The sequence below is a fragment of the Sapajus apella genome, unplaced genomic scaffold, assembly GCF_009761245.1.
Source record: "Sapajus apella isolate SASKATOON/1434 unplaced genomic scaffold, GSC_monkey_1.0 scaffold4, whole genome shotgun sequence".
In the NCBI taxonomy this organism is placed as follows: Eukaryota; Metazoa; Chordata; class Mammalia; order Primates; family Cebidae; genus Sapajus; species Sapajus apella.
This window is the reverse complement of record NW_022436944.1, coordinates 24915844-24938715: the sequence shown is the minus strand read 5'-3', so window position 1 is coordinate 24938715 and position 22872 is coordinate 24915844. Positions and strand designations below refer to the sequence as shown.

Here is a 22872-nt window from a genome sequence, read left to right as displayed (position 1 = left end):
ACAATAAAAGCCACAAAATATTGATGAAAGAAAGAGAATACAAAAAAATGGAAAGATATTCCATGTTCATGGACTAGAAGAATAAATGTTGTTAATATGTCCACAGTACCCAAGGCAATCTACAGGTTCAATGTAATCCTATCAAAATACCAATGACATTCTTCACAGAAATAGAAAATTATATAGAGCCACAATAGACCCAGAATAGCCAAAGCTATCCTGAGCAAAAATAATACAACTGAATCACATTATCTGACTTCAAATTATACTACAGAGCTATAGTAAACAAAATACCATGGTACTGGCAAAAAAACAAAACAAAACAAAAAAACAGATACTGAGACCAATGGAACAGAGAACCCAGAAACAAATCCATACACCTAGAGTTAACTCATTTTCCACAAAGATGCCAACAACAAACATTGGGAAACAGACAGTTTCTTCAATAAACAGTGCTGGGAAAACTGGAAAGCCACATGCAGAAGAATGAAACTAGACCCCTATCTCCCAACATATACAAAAATCAAATCAAAGTAGATTAAAAATTTAAACATAAAACCTCAATCTATAAAACTACTACAAGAGAACATTGAGGAAAGTCTCCAAGACATTGGTCTGGGCAAGAATTTCTTGAGCAGCAACCCACAAGCACAGGCAACCAAAGCAAAAATGGACAAATGAGAACATAAGAAGTAAAAGGTTTCTTCATAGCAAAGGAAGCTATCAACAAAATGATAGACAACCCACAGAATGGGAGAAACATTTGTATAACTACCCATCTGACAAGAGATTTATAGCCAGAATATATAAAGAGCTCAAACAACTCTCTAGGAAAAAAAAAAATCTAACAATTCAATTAAAAAATGGGCAAAAGAACTGAATAGACATTTCTCAAAAGAAGATACATAAATGGCAAACAGGTATATAAAAAGGTGCTCAACAGTACTGATTACCAGAGAAATGCAAATCAAAACTACAATGAGCTATCATCTCACTCCAGTAAAAATGGCTTTTAACCAAGAGACAGTGAATAATAAATGGTGGTGAGGATATGGAGAGAAGAAAACCGTTGTACACTGTTGGTGGGAATGTAAGTTAGTGCAACCACTACGGAGAACAGTTTGAGTGTTCCTAAAAAACTAAAAATTGAGCTACCACATGATGCAGTAATCCCACTGCCAGGTATACACCCAAAAGTATACTGAAGAGATGTCTGCATTTCCATGTTTGTTGCAGCCAAGATTTAGAAGCAATCTAAGTGTCCATCAACGGAAAAATGGATAAAGCAGATGTGGTACATGTACACAATGGAGTACTATTCAGCCATAGAAAAAAATGAGATCCTATCATTGGCAAAATGGAAGGAACTGGAGGTCATTACATTAAGTGAAATAAGCCAGGCATGGAAAGATAAACTTCACATGTTCTCATTTATTTGTGGGTGCTAAAAACTAAAATAATTGAACACGTGGAGATAGAAAACAGAACTACGGTTACCAGAGGTTGGGAAACATAGTGGTGTGACAGGGGTGGCAGGTGGAGTGAGGGTGATTAATGAGTACAAGAAAACTCAGAAAGAATAAGATTTGATACTTGATTTTTTTGGGGGGGGTTGGGGGGGCAAGACAGAGTCTCACTCTGTCACCCAGCCTGGAGTACAGTGGTGTGATCTCATCAGCTCAGTGCAACCTCCACCTCCCAGGTTCAAGCAATTCTCCCACCTCAGCCTCCCAAGTAGCTGGGATTACAAGCGTGTGCCACCATACCTGGCTAATTTTTGTATTTTCAGTAGAGAAAGGGTTTCACCATGTTGGGCAGGCTGGTCCTTAACTCCTGACCTCAAGTGATCTGCCTGCCTCCCAAAGTGCTGGGATTACAGGCATGAGCCACTGCACCCATCAGTCAATAATAATTTAATTTTATATATATATATATATATATATTTATTTATTTACTTATTTATTTTTTTTTTTTGAGACGGAGTTTCACTCATGTTACCCAGGCTGGAGTGCAATGGCGCGATCTCGGCTCACCGCAACCTCCGCCTCCTGGGTTCAGGCAATTCTCCTGCCTCAGCCTCCTGAGTAGCTGGGATTACAGGCATGCGCCACCATGCCCAGCTAATTTTTGTATTTTTGGTAGAGACGGGGTTTCACCATTTTGACCAGGATGGTCTCGATCTCTTGGCCTCGTGATCCACCTGCCTCGGCCTCCCAAAGTGCTAGGATTACAGGCTTGAGCCACCGCGCCCGGCTAATTATATATTTATAAATAACTAAAAGAGTATAACTGGATTGTTTGTAACCACAAAAGACAAATGCTTGAGGGTATGGATACTCCATTTACCATGATATGATTATTACCTATTTGATAAAGTATACCTATATCAAAATAACTCAAGTACTCCATTAATATATAGAGATATACACACACACATCTATTGTGTACCCACAAAAAATTTAAAAACTTTTTAAACAAGACTTTAAAATATTAGGAATGGGCATGGTGGCTCACGCCTGTAATCCCAGCACTTTGGGAGGCCGAGGTAGGGGGATTCACGAAGTCAGATCAAGACCATCCTACTACACGGTGAAGGCCCATCTCTACGAAAAATACAAAAATTAGCTGGGCATGGTGGCATGTGCCTGTAATCCCAGCTACTCGGGAGGCTGAGACAGGAGAATTGCTTGAACCAGGGAGTCGGAAGATCTGCACCACTGCACTCCAGCCTGGTGACAGAGCGAGACTCCGTCTCAAAAACAAAAAAAGAAAAAAAGGAATAAATAAATATGATTATGACTGTATTCTTTAAGTTGCACATAAAAAATAATAAAAGAAAATGTTTTACTCTTGTGTATTTGAACTAGATTTTGTATTTTTCTCATTTTTCTTTGTATTTTTAAATGAGCATTTATTTCTTTTATTAAGAAGGAAAATTAACAAAAATTTCCCCTGCCAGCTGTCTGTATCTGAGGGCAAGGACAGGGGAAGATGAAAACAGTTAAATCTTAAAAAAGAACCCTTCGGTGTATGTGCATATAATAATGCCTCTTGTCCTACTTCCCATTTAAAGTATTGCTAATAACCTCAGGGAGCTCCAAGTCCTCTACCCAGATTAGCCTCATTTTGTCTAGCTGATATATGTGGATTCCACGTAAGATTTTACTTGGGAAAAGGGTTCTACTGGTAAAACAAAGAACAATAATCTCTACCCATTTTCTACTCAGTCAATCAGCCTGTGATCCCAGCAATCTACCTTGATTAGTACCTTCCCTCTACACCAAACCTCAGTCACCAAATCTACTTTTAAAATATTATTCATGGGTTTTTTTCCCTTTTTTTTTTTATTTTTTGAGACAGAGTTTTGTTGTTGTTGCCCAGGCTGGAGTACATGGCATGATTTCAGCTTACTGCAACCTCCACCTCCCAGGTTGAAGCGATTCTCCTGCCTCAGCCTCCCAAGTAGCTGGGATTACAGGCATGTGCCACCATGTCCAGCTAATTTTCTGTATTTTTAGTAGAAATGGGGTTACTCCATGTTGGTCGGGCTGGTCTCGAACTCCCGACCTCAGGTAGTCCACCCGCCTCAGCCTCCCAAAGTGCTGGGATCACAGGAGTGAGCCACCGCACCTAGCCTCATGTTTATCATTTCTTTTCCTTCCCTTCTGCCACTATCTTCTACCCTTGTTCTTTTTCACCTGAATTTGGTGGTAACTTCTGAGAACCTACTGCTGCTGGCTCTTCAGGATAACCTGCTCTTCTAGTTTCGTTTACATTCTGCTTCCAGCATTCTCTTTCTGATGGTATCTACTTTATTAAGGACAGGAGAAAACCAAAGTGTTTTTCCAACTCTTTGTACATCATTTAACACAAAACACTTTGCCTCTGGTCACCAAAATGTGTGGGGATTTCTCCCCACTGCAAGCAATCAATCTGACACTACCAAAAGATCACATCAGATCCCACTGGTTAAGGGCTCAGAGCCACAATACTGTCCCGTACTTTACATGCCAGTTCCAAGCCCAGGGCTGTGACCTGTGCTTTTGACCAACCAGTTGGAGTTCCCCCAACTCCCTACTCAGGTTCAATTAATTTGCTAGAGCGGCTCACAGAACCCTAGCAAAAGGGAAACACTTTACTTACGTTTATCAGTTAATTTTAAAAGGATATAACAAAGGACATAGATGAACAGGATGAACAGTCAGAAGAAGATATACATAAAGGAAGGTGTGGAAGGCCCCAAGCTCAGAAGCTTCTGTCCCCAGATTTGGAGTGCGCCACCCTCCTGACACATGGATGTGTGCACCAACCTGGAAGCTCTCCAAACTTTACAGCTTAGGGATTTTTATGAAGGCTTTATCACAGAGGTATGATTAATTATTAACTCAATTTCCAGCCCTTCTCCCATCTCCAGTGAATAGGGGGTAGGGCTGAAAGCTTCAAGGTTACAATTGTGGCTTTATCTTTCTGGTGACTAACCCCAATCCAAGAGCCCACCAAGAGTCACCTCATTTGTACAAAAGTCATGCCTAATTACCCAGGAAATTCTGAGGGATTTAGGAGCTCTGTATCAGATGCTCCTGTCATTCAGGAAATTACAAAGGTCTTAGGAGTTCTGTGTCAGGAACTGGGGTCAAAAACCAAATATTACAACAAAAGGTTCTCCTAGTACTCCCATCTACAAGGGTATTAGGAACTCTGTCTCAGGAATCAGGGTGTTGATCAAATAATATAAGAAATGATTCTCCTAGCACCCCTATCATTCAGGAAATTACAAGGGTTGCAAGAGTTCTGTGCCAGAGAGCTGGTGCATAGACTAATATACGTAGTCATGTGTCAGTTAACAACGGGGTAAGTTCTGAGAAATGCATTGTTAGGTGATTTCATTGTTGTACAAACATCATGGAGTATACTTACACAAACCTAAATGTGGACAGCATGTTACTGTACTGAATACTGTAGGCAACTGTAAAGCCAACATATGGTAAGTTTTTGTGTATCTAAACATAGCTAAACACAGAAAAGGTACAGTAAAAACACACCATTATCTTATGGGACCACTGCTGGGTAGCCATCCATTATTACTGAAACATCATTATGCAGCAAGTGACTGCATTTCTTACTATTTTACACACTTTTCTTTTTTTTGAGACAGGGCCTCACTCTGTCAGTTAGGCTGGAGTTCAGTGGCATGATCTCAGCTCACTGCAACCTCCACCTTCTAGGCTCAAGTGATCCTCCTGCCTCAGCCTCCAGAGAAGCTGGGACTACAGGTGCATGCCATCACATCAGCTAATTTTTTTGTATTTTTTGTAGAGGTGGGGTTTTGCCATGTTGCCCAGGCTGGTCTAGAACTGCTGAGCTCAAGCAATCCACCCACCTTGGCCTCCCAAAGTGTTGGGATTACAGGCACGAGCCACTGTATACTGCCTATTTTACATACTTCTTTACTCATTAAGTCTCGGTCTCATTATAGATTATGACTAATATTATGACTAGATAACTTTATTATCTAGGTCTCTACTGTATAGTCACCACCTCTGCTACACTGCTACTTCCTCAGTGCATTCCTCTGTTGACGCGCCCTGTCTAGATCTGAATCTCCTTGCTATTTCATCCTTAGTCCTATAACCTGATAAATAGATTTTTTTTCACATAATCAGTATTTTATGTGTATATGTTTGTAATCTATCTTCCTCACCAGAATGTAAGCTCCATGAGGGAAGGGACTTTGTTCTATTCCTTATTTATCCTTAGCACTCAGAAAAATGCCTGGCACATAGTAAGTAAGTACTATCTAATAAATATTTCCTGAAGCAATGAAAGAATGTGGCCTACCTCTCAGGTCTCATTTCTTGCCACATACAATGCCATATCTCTCTCTCTCTCTCTCTCTCTCTCTCTCTCTCTCTCCCTCCCTCCCTCTCTCCCTTCCCCCTCCTTTTTTTTTTTTTTTAACCGGGATAAATAGCTTTATCTGGACTGAGAGCTGGAAAACGAGACTAGGACCTGACACAGCATATTGGGCTAAAAAGGAAAGGTGAGGTTCCAAAATGGCAGTCAAAGCTCATTGACCAAACAGACTCTACTTCTCAGCAACCTTGCAGTTAGTGCAACCAACAAAAGGCCTGCTGGGGAATGTATTTGCCACTGAATTCCCCAAGTATGCCAACATTACAAAAAAAAAATTGAGGTTTTTCATCATAATCAAGTTTCCACAAATCCCCCCAATCACAAGTATTATAAGAGGAAGCAAAAAAATCACATTTTACAGATCTCAAACTTATCTTCAACACTTAGTTCATCATCTTCAAAAAATAGCTCTCCTGCTAAACTCATTATCTATATAATCTATCCAAACAGCAAGAAAGTGGCCATGCCATGGCAATCATCTTCCCATTTTCCCTAGGCACTCAGGGCTGAACAGCAGGGTGAGGCTCAGGTGGTGGTAAGGGTGGGGAGCTCAAGAGCTACTTTCCCCCAAAACAACAGGGCATCTGAAGCTTGATAGGAGAGCAGAACCGGTGAGACCTGAGGGAAGGGTCCAGGGCCTGGATCCAGTCAGAGTCACTGCTGGAAGAGGAGGAGGAAGAGGAGAAGGAATGCCTGCCATGCTTGTGGTGCTGGTGCATGTTTTTATGAGCTTTCTTCATTTTCTTCTACATCTTCTTGTCCACTATCACTCCTGGACCAACCATGCCAGGGGCCAAGGGATTCTAAGGAGGCATTCCAGGGGCAGGCGGTGGGTACGAAGGAGGGTAGGGACCCGAGGGTTGGCATTCTGGATACCCTGGCTGTGGCACAGGATGAGGGGGCCCACCTAGGGGGAAAGCTGGATTGCCCTGGGAAGCTCCTGCAGAAGCAGCCTGGGGGAAAAGGTGGATTGATAGGTGGTAGACGGGCAAGACTGGAACCTCCAGGGTACCCAATGTTGGGGGGATGTGGATTTGGCCCTGGCTGCCCAGCATTGAGATTCCATGTTTAGGTGTGTCCTCCAGCCCTGTCACCTTTCCACAACTGCCTGGGCTTCATGCGTTCTCCTTCTCAGTCAGCCCATCTTTCTTTATATGTGTTTCACATCTACACTACTTTCCCTTCTGTAGCACTGGCTGGATGTATCCCAACCCTGGAGCATTCCAGCTCTCTCTCTTTTTTTTTTTTTTCATTTTTGAGACAGAGTCTTACTCTATCACCCAGGTTGGAGTACAGTGGTGCAATCCTGACTCACTGCAACCTCCACCTCCCGGGTTCAGGCGATTCTTGTGTCTCTGCCTCCTGAGAAGCTGGGATTACAAGTGTGCGCCTGGCTAATTTCTGTATCTTTTGTAGATACAGGGTTTCACCATGTTGGCGAGCCTGGGGTCTTGAACTCCTAGGCTCAAGAGATCCACATGCCTTGGCCTCCCAAAGTGCTGGAAATATAGGTGTGAGCCAATGCGCCCAACCTTTTTTTTGAGACAGGGTCATGGTCTATCACCCAGGCCAGAAGGCAGTTGTGCAATTATAGCTCACTGCAGCCCCAAACTCCTGGACTCAGGCAATCCTTCCACCTCTGCCTCCCAGGGTGCTGGGATCACAAGTGTGAGCCACTGTACCAGACCAGATCTCCTGCTCTTTTTTCTTTTGGGATGGAGTTTCAATCTTGTTGGCCAGGCTGGAGTACAATGACACAATCTTGGCTCGCTGCAATCTCCGCCCCTACCCGGGTTCAAGCAATTCTCCTGCCTCAGCCTCCCGAGTAGCTGAGATTACAGCCATGCACCATCATGCCCAGTTAAATTTTTGTATTTTTAGTAGAGAAGGGGTTTCACCATGTTGGCCAGGCTGGTCTCAAACTCCAGATCTCAGGTGATCCACCTGCCTCAGCCTCCCAAAGTAATGGGACTACAGGCATAAGCCACCACACCTGGCCCCTGTCTTACTTATTAGTGCTGCTGAACAAAAGTAGTTAACCTCCTGGATTAAGATCTTTAAATTTAACCTCAACTGAGTTCAGTGCTGCTCTAACATTCTACGTTTTCTTTGTCAATGCTCTTGTATTTGTGCTTTCACCCTCTCTACTCGGTAGAAAAATAAAAGCCGTAGAGAACCCAATGGAAATTCTAGAACTGAAAAATGCAATGTCTGAAAAAAAATCATTGGCTAGGATTAATAGAACAGTGATAACTGAAAAAAATAACCCATGGCCTGGGGATTGGGGACCCCTGCTCTAGAGTACATCTCTCACCTGAGACATAAACCCTTTGAGGAAGTTGACGTTTCCCTCATAGCTATTTGTATTGTAATAGCATACATGTTGTTCCTACTGTTTATAATGGAAATTTTCAAATATACACAAAAGAAAAGAGAAAGAAAAGTCATATGAAACCCCACAGAGATATTACCTAGCTTAAACAAATAATCAACTTTAGACAATATCGTTTTATCTATAATATCACCCACTTTATCCTATTTCCCCAGTGGATATTTTGAAGCCAATTCCAGACATATCATTTCATCCGTAAACCTTTTAGCATGTATCTCTACATACCACAAGGTACTGTTCAAAGAGACATATTGAAAGATACTGCTGGTTCCTATATAAATTATTGTACTGGTAGACCAGAATTTTTTTTTTTTTTTTGAGATAGGGTCTCATTCTGTCACCCAGGCTAGAGTGCAGTGGCATGATCATGGCTCACTGCAGCCTCAACTTTCCAAGCTCAAGCAGTCCTCCTACGCTGGCCTCCTGAGTAGCTGGGATCACAGGCACATACCATCATGTCCCGCTAATTTTTTGTAGACAATGTCTCATCTGACTATGTTACCCAGACTGGTCTCAAACTCCTGGGCTTAAGCAATCCTTAAGCTTGGCCTTCCAAAGTGATGGGATTACAGGTGTGAGCCACTGCACCAAGCCAGTGGTCCAGATTTCTGATATAAGCATTCCTCCAGTAAGCCACATATTAGTCAAAGAAAATATAAATACACACAATATAGAAAACATATATATATTTTTTTCTCTACTGTGCTTTGTTACAAGTTAAACCACTTGAAAGTAGGACTCTCAAACAAGAAAATCAAGAAAACAGTAGTCTGAATAGTTTCCATTATAATAAGATCATTGTTAAAGGATCTTAGAGATCTCTCAGGAAAAAGAAAACTCACACAGGAAAACCCTCCATCTCTCAGAGGTAAATGACTTTCACACAACACAAGTTATTTGGCATGGAACAAAGTGCTAATATTATAAAATTATTATACATAAAGTAATACATGTAGCTACATATTTTATAAAACAAATGCAATAAAATTAGCTTAATTCAGAAAAATTTCATTCAATAACCCTTACCTTTTGTTGGACTGAGATTCTGATCTATAAATCCTCTTACTTCGGCATTTGTGGAAGTCAAACCAACCTGAATAAAATAGTTTAAAAAGTTAAAAATAGAATATTAAGTAGTATGTAATCAATTAATAAGCTATTTTATATCCTCCACCAGACATTCGTATCAAATATATATAGCCACGTAAAATTAATTAATTAATTATATTAACCATAGGAGTATTTAAAAATGAAATGTTGACACGTTGCTTAAAGGGGAAAAATATTGCCTGTAGTTCCAACCACTTGAGAGGCTGAGATGGGAAGATCGCTTCACCCTGGGAGGCAGAGGTGCTGCAGTGAGCTGGGATCATGCCACTGCACACCTGCTCACTCATGATCTCAGTAAGCTGAGATCATGCCTGGGTGACAAAGTGGACCGTGTCTCAAAAAAACGTGAGGGAAAAAACAAAAAAAATAAAAAAAAAAGTGAGGGGAATATGAATTGTCCAGCTTAAGATAAAAATTAATGAAATACTGTTACTTTTGAGCAGAACTGATATTTTACAGATTTTACTGACAGTTCTTTGAAAGCAACTAAGTAATTTAGCAGTCATCAAGTTGCCAATAGATATTTCAAAATTCCATCCTCACTGCTGTCCTTAATTTTTACTATTCTTAATCACTATCTAAACTGCTTTCAATAGTATGACATGTGAGGAATCAAAGATCATTAATACCACAATGCCGAAGTAAAATACACTGGCCTCAAGTCTAACTGCTTCAGTTCATATTCTGGACCAGCAAGCCTACTTGGGGTTTGGCCTTGGTCAAGTCATGCAATTTCCTCATCTGTAACTTGGAGGGTGATACCAGTACTTACCAATTCAGTTTGTTATAAAGATTAAATGAGATAATTCATGTAAAGCATACAACACAGTACTTGGTACATACTGCTCATTCCGTGTCAGCATTTGTTACTGTCAGTATTACACTGAGGGACTACCCACACAAGTATTTATGAAATCAGCTTTAGATGGTTTATTTCGTTTAAGGTAATATCCAGTACACTACTTGGCATCACAGAGCTGAATACGGTAGTATTATCAAACAGAATATTAGAAATATATTACAAAGCCTGGAGGGGAAAAAAAACCCTCAACTTTTGAAAACTTGGCAGAATGTAAACATCTGATAATTGGCTTCATTATTACTATTATTTTTGTAAGCAGTGAAGATTTGTAATCTTAAAACATTACAATTTTGTTACATTACACAAACTTGTAACATTGCAAGTTTGTGGTATGATATCTCAAACTATACTGTTTTCATTGTTGTTGGTGTTTTGGCTTTTTCTTTTTAGACGGAGTTTCCCTCTTGTCACCCAGGCTGGAGTGCAACAGCACAATCTTGGCTCACTGCAACCTCTTGCCTCCCAGGTTCAAGTGATTCTCCTGCCTCAGCTTCCCAGGTAGCTGGGATTACAGGTGCCTGTCACCACACTCAGCTAATTTTTGCATTTTTATTAGAGACGGGGTTTCACCATGTTGGCCAGGCTGATCTCGAACTCCTGACCTCAAGTGATCCGCCCACCTCGGCTTCTCAAAGCGCTGCGATTATAGGTGTGAGCTGCCGCACCTGGCCCTCAAAATAGCTTTCAAGGTACTACTATACAGAAAGGATTTTTTAACCCTTTTACTGAGATATCATTGATATATAAAAGTTGCATACATTTAAGGTGTACAACTTGATGTCTTGATATATGTATACATTGTAAAATGATCACCACAGTCAAGCTGACATGTCCATTACCTCTATACAGCTATTATTGTGTATGTGTGTTGAGAAGATTCAATTTAAGATCTATCCTTTTAGTAAATTACAAGCGCACAATACAGTACTATTAATTGTCATCACTGTGTGGTACATCAGATCTCCAACAATCTGAACGAATTTTAAAGCACACAAAGCTTTGTAACTTTATAACTATGCACTTATTGTTTTAAACACTGACTGCTTATATTTTTCTTTTCTTTTTTTCAGACAGAGTTTCATTCTTCTTGCCCAGGCTGGAGTGCAATGGCACAATCTCGGCTCACTGTAACCTCTGCATCCCAAGTTCAAGCAATTCTCCTGCCTCAACCTCCCAAGTAGCTGGAATTACAGGCATGCACCACCATGCCAGCTAATTTTGTATCTTCAGTAGAGACAGGGGTTTCACCATGTTGGTCAGGCTGGTCTCGAACTCCTGACCTCAAGTGTTCCATCTGTATCGGCCTCCCAAAGTGCTGGGATTACAGATGTGAGCCACCACACCAAGCTGTGTTTATATTTTTCATAAGTGATTATTTGATCGTTTATAATATCATAATGTAAGAGCTATTTCATTATTTGATAATTCAGATGCTCTACTAATAGCTGTTTCTTTTTGTCAAGAATGGCAAAAACCTCAACTAAAACCACATATTCATAGAGAGTTCAGTTACTGGGTTACCGTTATGCTTAAACACCTGCTCTTAACATCCAACTTCTGCAGAGTAAAACAGCCAACGAATGTGGAAAATTTTTAAGCAGCTGTACACCTGCATCTTAATAACCAACCGATTGTACTCTAAAAAGATAAAAGTCAACTGTGAGTCAACATTGTATGCTAATGTTAGTCTCATAGATGGAGAGGAGGTGTTTATATTTAAAGCTTATATATATAAATCCAAAACTGATTTAATTAAAGCTTCGAAATATGTATTAATCTCTCCTATCATAAGCACTATAAAGATTCAAAAAAACTATATCATTTGAGAGTAGAAAAAGTTGGCTAACGAAAGCATCCTAAAATATTAGCCATTCTTTCCTTATTCTACCTATTTAAAAAGGGCCTATGTTTCAATGAACAAGAGAAAAAAGTGAGCTTATATTTCATGTTAAATTTTTTGCCTAATCATGTCCTGAGGAAAATTTTCTGTGTATTCCTCTCTTCTTTTCTCAATTTTTAAAAAATAAATTGTATTGTCTGTATTTAAAGTATAAAACATGATGTTATAAGACATATATATATATATATATGTATATATATATATATATAAAGATAACTTATATTGGTAAAATATCAGTGTATTCCAATGCTGTGTTGTGTACTATATAAGCAGTCACTATGTGTCTACCAAATTCAAAGTATCTAAGTTCAATTTAAGACTCAGATCATATTCACTAATGATATTGTAATTTCACTGATATGCAACATTTCTGACTGACATAACATTACTGAAAGGAAAGGTTCAGAGTAAGATTATCTGTGCTCAGTTAAGCTCTACCTTTCACAGGCAAGGTGATCATGGAACAGTCGCTACAAGATGGGAATGATAAAATGTATGTGCACAACAAACTAAAGAGCTCATAGGATCAAGTTAAATGATTGCATAAATATATCTGTTAATGGCAAGGCAATATTTAAAGTGTGAGTTGTCATCCAAATTGCAATGGCTTCCAACACTAAAAACCCTGGCATAGACCATTTACAAAAGAGAAATGCAAATAACCAATAAACAAAGAAGGTTAGTTTACCTCACTAGTAATCAGAGAAATATAATAAATTACACACATTTTTTGCTGATTAAATTGGCAAAGATTTAAAAATAAATTAAAAGAAATGACACCCTCATATACAAGCATATATATTTGTTCAGTCTTAGCAATATGAATCAAAAGCTCTAAAAAATTTTACACACTTTGACTCAGTAATTTTGTACAACTTTGTCTTGTAGAAATACTGAGTGAGTAAAAATAGACAAAAATGTTCCAAAAAGGAAAAAAGTAGACTTAACTTAATGGTCAATATTAGGAAACCAGTGTAATGTCCATACAATAAATAACATAAAATAGCTAGGTAGGCCAGGCTATTTTAGCAGCTGTAATAGCAGCACCTAGGGAGGCTAAGGCAGGAAGATTGCCTGAGCCCAAGAGTTTGAGACCAGCCTTAGGCAACATAGTGAGGCCCTGTCTCTACAAAAAATAGAAGAAATTAGGTAGACAAGGTGCCTGCAGTCCCGCTACTGGAGAGGCTGAGGTGGGAGGATAGCTTGAGCCCAGGAAGTCGAGGCTGCAGAGAGCCATGATCACGCCACTGCACTCCAGCCTGGGTAAGAGGGCAAGACCCTGTCTCAAAATAAAGTAAAACAAAATAAAAAAGACACTTAAATGATGTTCCAGAGGTATCAAGATAAGAAAAGACATTCATCACAGAAATTAAACTAAATAGTAGCCAGGCAAGTGGTTCATGTCTGTAAACCCAGCACTTTGGAGTCTCTATCGCCCAGGCTGGAAGGAAGTGGCTCAATCTTGGCTCACTGCAACCTCCGCCTCCTGGGTTCAAGCTATTACCCTGCCTCAGCCTCTCCAGCCCAAGTAGCTAGGATTACAGGCGCACTGCCACCATGCCCAGCTAATTTTTGTATTTGTAGTAGAGACAAGGTTTTGCCGTGTTGGCCAGGCTGGTCTCGAACTCCTGACCTCAACTGATCTGCACAACTCAGCCTCCCAAAGTGCTGGGATTACAGGCATGACCCATCATTCTGGGCCAATGTCTATACATTTTGATTGCCATATATGCATGTATACATATGTGTGTGTGTATATATATATATAAGGCATGTGTGTGTGTGTGTGTGTGTGTGTATATATATATGTACACACACACACACACACATATATATACGCACACACGTTTGTGTAAATATCAGATATCTTCCTAAGCAAAATTTTGCTGATATTCTCTAGGATAGCTATTTTTTCATTTCTCTATCTGTATTTTCCTATTTTTCCATAATGAGCATTACAGCTTACGTATTTTTCTTAAAGATTCATTGACAAGGTGGGGAAAAAAAAGAAATCTCAAAAATTATATTTCAAATTCTGTTTTTTTTTTTTTTTTTTTAAGACAGAGTCTTACTCTTGTTGCCCAGGCTGCAGTGCATTGGCATGATCTCTGCTCACTGCAACCTCCACCTCCTGGGTTCAAGCAATTCTCCTGTCACAGCCTCCTGAGTAGCTTAGACTACAGGTGTATGCCAACATGCCCAAATAATTTTTTTACTTTTTTAGTAGAGATGGGGTTTCACCATGTTAGCCAGGCTGGTCAGGAACTCCTGACCTCAGGTGATCCACCCGCCTCAGGCTCCCAAAGTGCTAGGATTACAGGCATGAGCCACCACGCCCAGCTTCAAATTATTTACTGTATTATTGCTTAGATTAGAAGACACATGCATTTTTGGTCTAGAAGAATATCACTGAATACTAGATACCATTTGCTAGCAATTTTATTCCAGATACAATAACTATGTTGCCAGCTCCTCATCTCTTTCTTTTGCAAAATAATCCATCCTACATTCCATGTAGTTCTAATAGGACAGTTAATCTTGGAGGCTCAACCATGCCATGGCAGCACAAGAGGGCTCATGACTCAGAGCCTGGCCACTTACTGTAACTCACTTCCTTCTCCACAGTGTTTAAGCAAGGTAAACCCATAGATTTTGAAACATAAATACTAAAAGGGGCCATGTGCAGTGGCTCACGCCTGTAATCCCAGCACTTTGGGAGGCCGAGGCAGGGATATCCCTTGAAGCCAGGGGTTTGAGACCGGCCTAGGCAACAGAGACAGACTTCGTCTCTTTAAAAGACAAAAGTTACCTCTCTTCTTCTGAGACAAGTATTATGAAGCCAAGGTAAGCCATTATGTCACCATATGGAGAGCCTAAGGATGGAAAGAGAGAGACCCCTGACATCATCGTTTGATCCCCTGAATCCAGATGTGTTTGAAGCAGTCTCTAGACTTTTCAGTTATGAGTCAATACATTCCACTTTTTGTCTTAAGCTATTTTGATAAGGTTTCGATCATCTGCAGCCATAAGAAACCTTATATAGCATGGATAAGACAAAAGTAACTTTTCACAAAAAAACTATTATCATAAGAGAAATGTAAAATAAGAAACAAATTTAAAATATAAATATTTGAATATATGTTTAGCAATACCTCTGTAAGAAGGCAATCTCTTCCCTATGTATAATCTCTTCTGTATTTGTGAGTCAATTCTCAGTAACATGTAACACAACTGATTAACTCTCCTCCTTGAAGTGCTTTCTTCACCTGGGCCTCCAGATCATCAGGATATCTCTTTTCTTCCTGTCTTTGCCCATTCTTTGAGTCTCCTTTATGGCTTCTCTTGCTTTCCATCTTTTTGTTGGAGAATCCCTGTGCTCAGACCTTGGTCCTTATATTTTCACTATCCATGCACTCCCTATATGATCTTATGTAGTCTCATTGCTTTATAATAATTTTAATATGAAATGACCGAAAAGTTTCTACCTCCATTCCTAAGCTTTCCCCTGAGTTCCAGTCACTTATCAAATTGCCTAGCCAATATCTCCACTCGGAAGTTTTTGGGTTTCTCAACTTTAATATGTCCAAAACAATGTTTAAGTTCATCACGACATCCTTTTTTTTTTGAGATGGAGTTTCGCTCGTTACCCAGGCTGGAGAGCAATGGTGCGATCTCGGCTCACCGCAACCTCTGCCTCCTGGGTTCAGGCAATTCTCCTGCCACAGCCTCCTGAGTAGCTGGGATTACAGGCACGCGCCACTATGCCCAGCTGATTTTTTGTATTTTTAGTAGAGACGGGGTTTTACCATGTTGACCAGCATAGTCTCGATCTCTTGACCTCGTGATCCACCCGCCTCGGCCTCCCAAAGTGCTGGGATTACAGGCTTGAGCCACCATGCCTGGCTCATCACAACATCCTATACCTCTCAAAGGGTTCTCATTAAACAGCACAGTCATTTACCCAGTTACGTAAGTCAAATACTGAGAAAGCTAACTTCTTTCCTGGCCTCATATCCTACTAACTCAATAAATCCTGACGATGGTCCCTAAGCAATAATGAAGCAAAATCTGTATCTGCATGTTAAAAGTAATGTTCTGAATTATAACCCAAAATAAGCAAACAGACATAATGTAGTAGGAGTTTGTTAATGCTATTGTTCGGCTGGCTAACGGCCAATATTCAGAACTATCGCCTGACTCACAAGAAGCCCTTTATCATCTCTCCTCACACACTGTGCAGGGCCCTGAGCAGCCATTTTATACGACACTTGCTTCTTCCCGTCACAACTAATTAAAGCACTAGTAGACATCAGACTTCAACTGTTCCAGAGGCCCCTCCTAAGGAGTCTGACATTGGAGCTGGCTGGCAGGCAGGATGCATCAGGCTGCCTCCCTCCCTTTCTTCACACCTCTGTTTGAACAGGCGGGTCCTCTAACATGTAGATGGAGATGCTAAGTGGGGCCATGTTCTACCATCCTGGCTGGGGAACTGAGAAAAATGATTTCCAGAGACAGACAGTGGGAGAAATGAAGCAGGTACACAGTAATAAGCTGAGAGAGATGAGAAATGAAAACCAAATACTGCTTCAATGCCTGCCAAATTTCTAGTTTCTGGGCTTGGATCTTTATGAGGGCCTACAAAATCCCCACTCTTAAATTCCTTGAGACATCCCTGTATCTTTATAATAAATTTCCCTTTTGTTTAATTCCCAAAGATTCCTACATTATAACATAGGAAGAGTAAAGCAATTATACTTCAATACACATAACACAGGAACAGTAAAGCAATTTATAAATATTTTCCCAATATGTTATACGGTTTCTTTTAGGGCACAATTCTTTACCATAACTGGAAACAAACTCATTAATAAAGAGTGACGAGCCGGGCGCGGTGGCTCAAGCCTGTAATCCCAGCACTTTGGGAGGCCGAGGCGGGTGGATCACGAGGTCAACAGATCGAGACCATCCTGGTCAACACGGTGAAACCCCGTCTCTACTAAAACTACAAAAAATTAGCTGGGCATGGTGGCGCATGCCTGTAATCCCAGCTACTCAGGAGGTTGAAGCAGGAGAATTGCCTGAACCCATGAGGCGGAGGTTGCGGTGAGCCGAGATCGCGCCATTGCACTCCAGCCTGGGTAACAAGAGCGAAACTCCATCTCAAAAAAAAAAAAAAAGAGTGACGAATAAATAAATAAAAAAAATAAAGAGTGACATATAACTTGAAGGGAGGCACATTCAGAAATGATAGCCTCAAGTAGAAGGAAAAACTTGAGTAACTTCTCCAAAACATCTAAAATCTAATGTTACTTCAGGAACCATCTCATGGAAGGCAGCAAGCCACTTTCAAACAGTATCTGAGCATACACATTTCCATGAGTAACCAAAAAATTAAAATTAAAAAATTAAGCCAAATAAAACAGTGATTTGCTCAAAAAGGTCAAGTAATCCTTTGGCAAGTACGAAAACAAATTTATTACAATATCCAAAAGAGAAGAGAGGAGTGGGAAACTTTCTGAAGACAGCAATTTGCAGCTGTTGAGGAATAACTTGGTGCCAATTTACAAGAATGCTACCATGTCCCTTAGGACACTGTATTCAATAGCATTAAAGTTTATATTCTGCATAAACAAATACAATTATAAATCCATGCTAGTACATTAAATCTGATTAACCGAAATAGTGAGAAAATATGTAGGAAAAAGCACAGTTCACTTTAAAAAATAGTCACATTAAAAAATTTACAAATACTTACATTTTTTGCCGTCATGTCAAACTGTATTCTATTTAAGATTCTGCAAAGCCATTAAAAAAAAGAAGCCATTACTTTGTCTTCAGTAATTCTTTAAAAGAACAACCTGTTAAAGGAAAACAGAGAGAATAGTAATGTAACAATAATAATAGGCAACATTTATGTCATATTTACTATGTGACATACATTGTTATCTATGTGAACTGTCTAAATTAATCTTCACAACAACACTATGAGGTCTGTACCATCTTAATCCCCATTTTCCAGATAAAAACTAGGGCTTAGAGAGGTTAAGTAATTTGGCCAAGTCAACTTAGTTCAAAAGCAATGGAGCCCGGGCTTTGAAACGGTATTATGCTATGCTGCTTTAGAAAATCCACTGACAGGGCCGGGCGCAGTGACTCACGAGGTCAGGAGTTCAAGACCAGCTTGGCCACTTAAGTGAGTCAATACATGTAAAATTACTAAGACACTGCCTAGTACAAGCGAAGTATTCAATGTTAGAGGAGAATAAAAAAAATCTCTTCATTGATTTATCATGACAAATTAAGGCTTCTTTCTCTAAAATAAATAATAGGTAATTCCCAAATGGTAGAAGCGAGAAACACCATAACACAAACCCAATTTCAAAACAGGAAAAAAAAAAAAAAACTTGTTTAATTGTGGTTAAGAAAAATTATCCTAAAATTAACAAGAGTAAGCAATAACTTCATTCATTCATTACTCATCCAGCAAATACTGAACAGTCACGGCACCAACTCAGTCAATGAGGACAGCCTAGTAGATGAGAAAGACTGTAATCACCAAATGTTCAAATGTAATTTTAAAGAAATAAAATTACATTAAGATAGACATTATAAAAACAAATGGGATTGTGATAGAGACCTTCATTCAATTATAAATTAAGTATACTGTATTGGCTTTGAGTGATACTTTATAGGATTTTAATTTAAAAATACGTATTTCTAAATAGTTTTAAAATTTCTGTATTTTAATCTATAAATGATTTGCATTATATAACTTAAACCTTCAAAAGTGTCTAGAAATTAAATAAACCTGGCACAGAAAGGCTCAAGAAGTTGCCATCTTTGGCAGAACTGATGATTCTTAGAGATAAACCAGTCTTGTGTGTATTCTGTTTTATCCGGACTCAACAATTGCACACTTCTTCCTGCCACCAAGCTCTTCTGTTAGTTAAAAAAATAAGCTGGATTTCTTCTTCCAGCTTCATGAACACATTATGTCAAGCTCAAAAAGTCAATCTTTTGACCTCACCATCTGCCATGATCTCTTGTCAGTTTTAGACAATGCAACTCCCACAGATGGTCTCAAAATGCAAGCCCTTTCCCATTCCAATCACAATTTAGCAGCTCCAGCCACAAAGCCTTTTAAAATTAATCAAAATACAGGAAAGAAGGCAAAAACAGTTATGGGTAAATTTGTAGAATCAAGCAGTAACATAATTGAATCAGGGTTAGTAGACTTTCTAACACTGCCAAAACAGTTTCTACTAAAAATTAATATGAAAGGTAGCATATTTAAATGGGAGATGTTACTAATTTTAAATCCATGCTCATAATTCGAAGTTTAGAAAATACACAAAACAAAAACCAGGAAATAAATACCAGCCATAATCCTGTCAGAAGCAACTACCATAACTTACTGGCATAACTCCCTTCAGTATTCTTTCTGTGTATTCAAACTTTTGAGATGTGGTATTAGTTAGAAGCTATTTTCATAGAAAGGGACAACATGTAACTTTTTCCCAGGTGAACAGCATATCTAGGCATTCTCACAAGTGCTTCACATGTATATCATATTATTCATAACATAACTCTATCAGATATTGTTATTTTCATTTTACAGATGACAAAACAGTTTTAGAGAGTTCAAGCAATTTGCCCAGTTAACTAACTGTACAAATTACAGTGTCAGAATATAAACCCAGGATCTCACACCAGCAAAAGTGTTCTTAACTATAATACTTTACAAAATATGTCTAATACGTATATTCTCAAGATATAAAAAATGATATGTAATTATTATTACAATAAATTAAGAGAAAATGATAACTTACTATACTGAAACAATCCTCCAAAAATCTCATATAGGACATATACATATGATATATAGAATTCTTCTCCTTTTCAATTCTGTTTTTAAAAATTTCATTATTAAATTGAACTTTTATTTTTTGAGTAGGTTGTATGAAAGTTGGTTATACACCAATCAGAGCTTGCCAGCTTCCCAAAACCTTCTTAGTGCCAATGAACTTCCTTGAGAGTAATATATAACGTTTCCCTTTTTTATAAAACCTCTAACCATTTTGTTCTTCAGACATACCCAAGACCACACAGTCTGTATATTCCCCAAATTGCATTTTTTTTCTTTCTTTCCTTCCTTCCCTTCCTCCCCTTCCTTTCTTCCTTCCCTCCCTTCCTTCCCTCACTCCCTCCTTCCCTTCCTTCCCTACCTCCCTCCCTTCTTTTCTTTTTTTGACACACAGTCTCGCTCTGTCACCCAAGCTAGACTGCAGTGGCATGATCCTGACTCACCACAACCTCTGCCTCCTGGGTTCAAGTGATTCTCCTGCCTCAGCCTCTTGAGTAGCCGAGATTACAAGAGCCCGCCATCATTCACGGCTAATTTTTGTACTTCTAGTAGAGACGAGATTTCACCATGTTGGCCAGGTTGATTTTGAACTCCTGACCTCAAGTGATCCACCTACTTTGGCCTCCCAAAGTGCTGGGATTACAGGGATGAGCCACCATGCCTGTTCTGTAATTTTCTTCTCAAATAAAATATTTTAATCTCAGAGATTCGTCTCTATATTCTGACTTGACAGTTGCAAATTTCCTCATTCACTTTTTTCACAACTACACAGTATTCCTTTACATTGTTGTACTGTGATTTATTTCACTAGCCACTACTGACATTTAGCTTTCATAATCTAAACAGGTGACGGTAATCACATTTTAATGACTCAAACCTTTCATGTTGTTTAGCATGCTGATGTATGGTATCTGCCTACCTCTCCAGCTCTATTAAACACCTTTCCCACACCTCTTTTCTGATCCAGTTCCACTGGCTTCCGTAAGTTCTTCAAAAACGTGCTCCTCCTGCCTCAAGGGCCTCTGCACATGCTGTTCCTTCTGCCTGAAACCTTTACCTGACAAGCTCCTCTTCTTTCAGATTTATTCTCAAATGTCACTTCTTCAGGGAAAGCCATCCATTTTATATCACCCAGTCTAGGGTCAGGGGTATCGACCTATTGCTCTCCTACTTTTTAGTAGTACACACTGGGTTACCATTGTATATTTATTCCTGTGATAATCAGATTGTGGTCTGTCACTGCCAACTAAAGTGTAAATTCCATCGGGGCAGGAACCCTATCCATTTTGTTCACTCTTTTTTTTTTTTTTTTTGGGAATTTTTTTTTTTTTCCCCTTGAGATGGAGTCTCGCTCTGTCGCCCAGGCTCAAGGGCGGTGGCGCGATCTTGGCTCACTGCAACCTCCGCCTCCCGGGTTCAAGGATTGTCCTGCCTCAGACTTCTTATGTGAGAAGTGTTTTTTTAATTTTATTTATTTATTTTTAAAGACGGGGTTTCACCATGTTGGTCAGGCTGTTCTTGAACTCCCGACCTCAGGTGATCCGCCCGCCTTGGCCTCCAAAGTGCTTGGATTACAGGCGTGAGCCACCGCACCCGGCCCATTTTTTTCACTTTTACATATCAAACAGCTAGCACACAGTTGAAGCTCAAGAAATATTTGTTAAATGAATTATAGAATCGGTATTTTATTTATTTTCATCCTTTAAAAATGTATGATAATCCTGTTCAATATGACTTGGCAGCAGAAAATGAAAAGCCATGCAAACATTTAACACATCACACATCTGAAATGTCAGTAAGCTACATTTCTTATTTTCTTTTGAGACGGAATCTCACTCTGTCACACAGGCTGGAGTGCAGTGTTGCAATCTCAGCTCACTGAAACCTCCGGCTCCAGGATTCAAGTGATTCTCCCACCTCAGTCTCCCAAGTAGCTGAGACTACAGGTGTGTGCCACCATGCCCATCTAATTTTTGTATTTTTAGTAGACACGGGGTTTCACCATGTTGGCCAGAGCTGGTCTCGAACTCCTGATCTCAAGTGATCTGCCCAACTTGGCCTCCCAAAGTGCAGGGATTACAGGCGTGAACCACCGCGCCTGGCGAAAGCTACATTGTCTTTTTTTTGTTTGTTCATTTGTTTTTTAAGATGGAGTTTCGCTCTTGGTGCCCAGGCTGGAGTGCAATGGCACTATCTTGGCTCACTGAAACCTCTGCCTCCTGGGTTCAAGGGATTCTCCTGCCTTAGGCCCCCAAGTAGCTGGGATTACAGGCATGTGCCACCATGCCTGTCTAATTTTGTATTTTTAGTAGAGATGGGGTTTCCCCATGTTGGTCAGGCTGGTCTCGAACTCCTGACCTCAGGTGATCAGTCCACCTCGGCCTCCCAAAGTGCTGGGATTACAGGCATGAGCCACCGTGCCCAGCCAGCTACACAGTGTTTTGAATATCATTTTTCTATCTTGAACAAAAAGTGTTCTGGAACTAGCATTTATTTGTATTCATTAATTTTTTAAAAGTTATAATAGAACACAGGCAGGCACGGTGACCCATACCTGCTGTAATCCCAGCACTTTGGGAAGCCGAGGTGGTGGATCACCTGAGGTCAGGAGTTCGGGACCAGCTAGGCCAACATGGTGAAACCCTGTCTCTACTAAAAATACAAAAAATTAACCAGGCATGGTGGCGGGCATCTGTAATCCCAGCTACCCGGGAGGCTGAGGCAGGAGAATCGCTTGAACCCAGGAGGCAGAGGTTGCAGTGAGCCAAGATCATGCCATTGCACTCCAGCCTAGCGACAAGCGCAAAACTCTGTCTCAAAGAAAAAGTCAT

General features: G+C 39.9%; 1 protein-coding gene and 1 pseudogene across 13 annotated transcripts in view; both read right to left on the bottom strand.

The window, feature by feature from the left end:
- The window catches only part of TFDP2 (transcription factor Dp-2), a 176063-nt gene that overhangs the window by 115802 nt on the left and 37389 nt on the right, over positions 1 to 22872 (bottom strand). For 8 of the 13 annotated variants that reach the window (XM_032264649.1, XM_032264685.1, XM_032264640.1 and 5 more), the window contains exons 2-3: positions 17933 to 18035; positions 9332 to 9398 (exon numbers count right to left, since the gene is read on the bottom strand). Coding sequence is in view for 2 of the 13 variants with exons in the window: in XM_032264603.1 (XP_032120494.1) it covers positions 9332 to 9398; positions 17933 to 17947 (82 nt within the window). In the remaining 11 variants the exon portion in view is untranslated. Of the gene's footprint in view, positions 1 to 9331; positions 9399 to 11798; positions 11877 to 13029; positions 13047 to 14986; positions 15006 to 17932; positions 18036 to 22872 lie in introns of those variants that run through there. The other 5 variants (XM_032264655.1, XM_032264667.1, XM_032264661.1 and 2 more) reach the window with 5 other exon arrangements.
- On the bottom strand, positions 6085 to 6981 carry LOC116537595 (annotated as a pseudogene).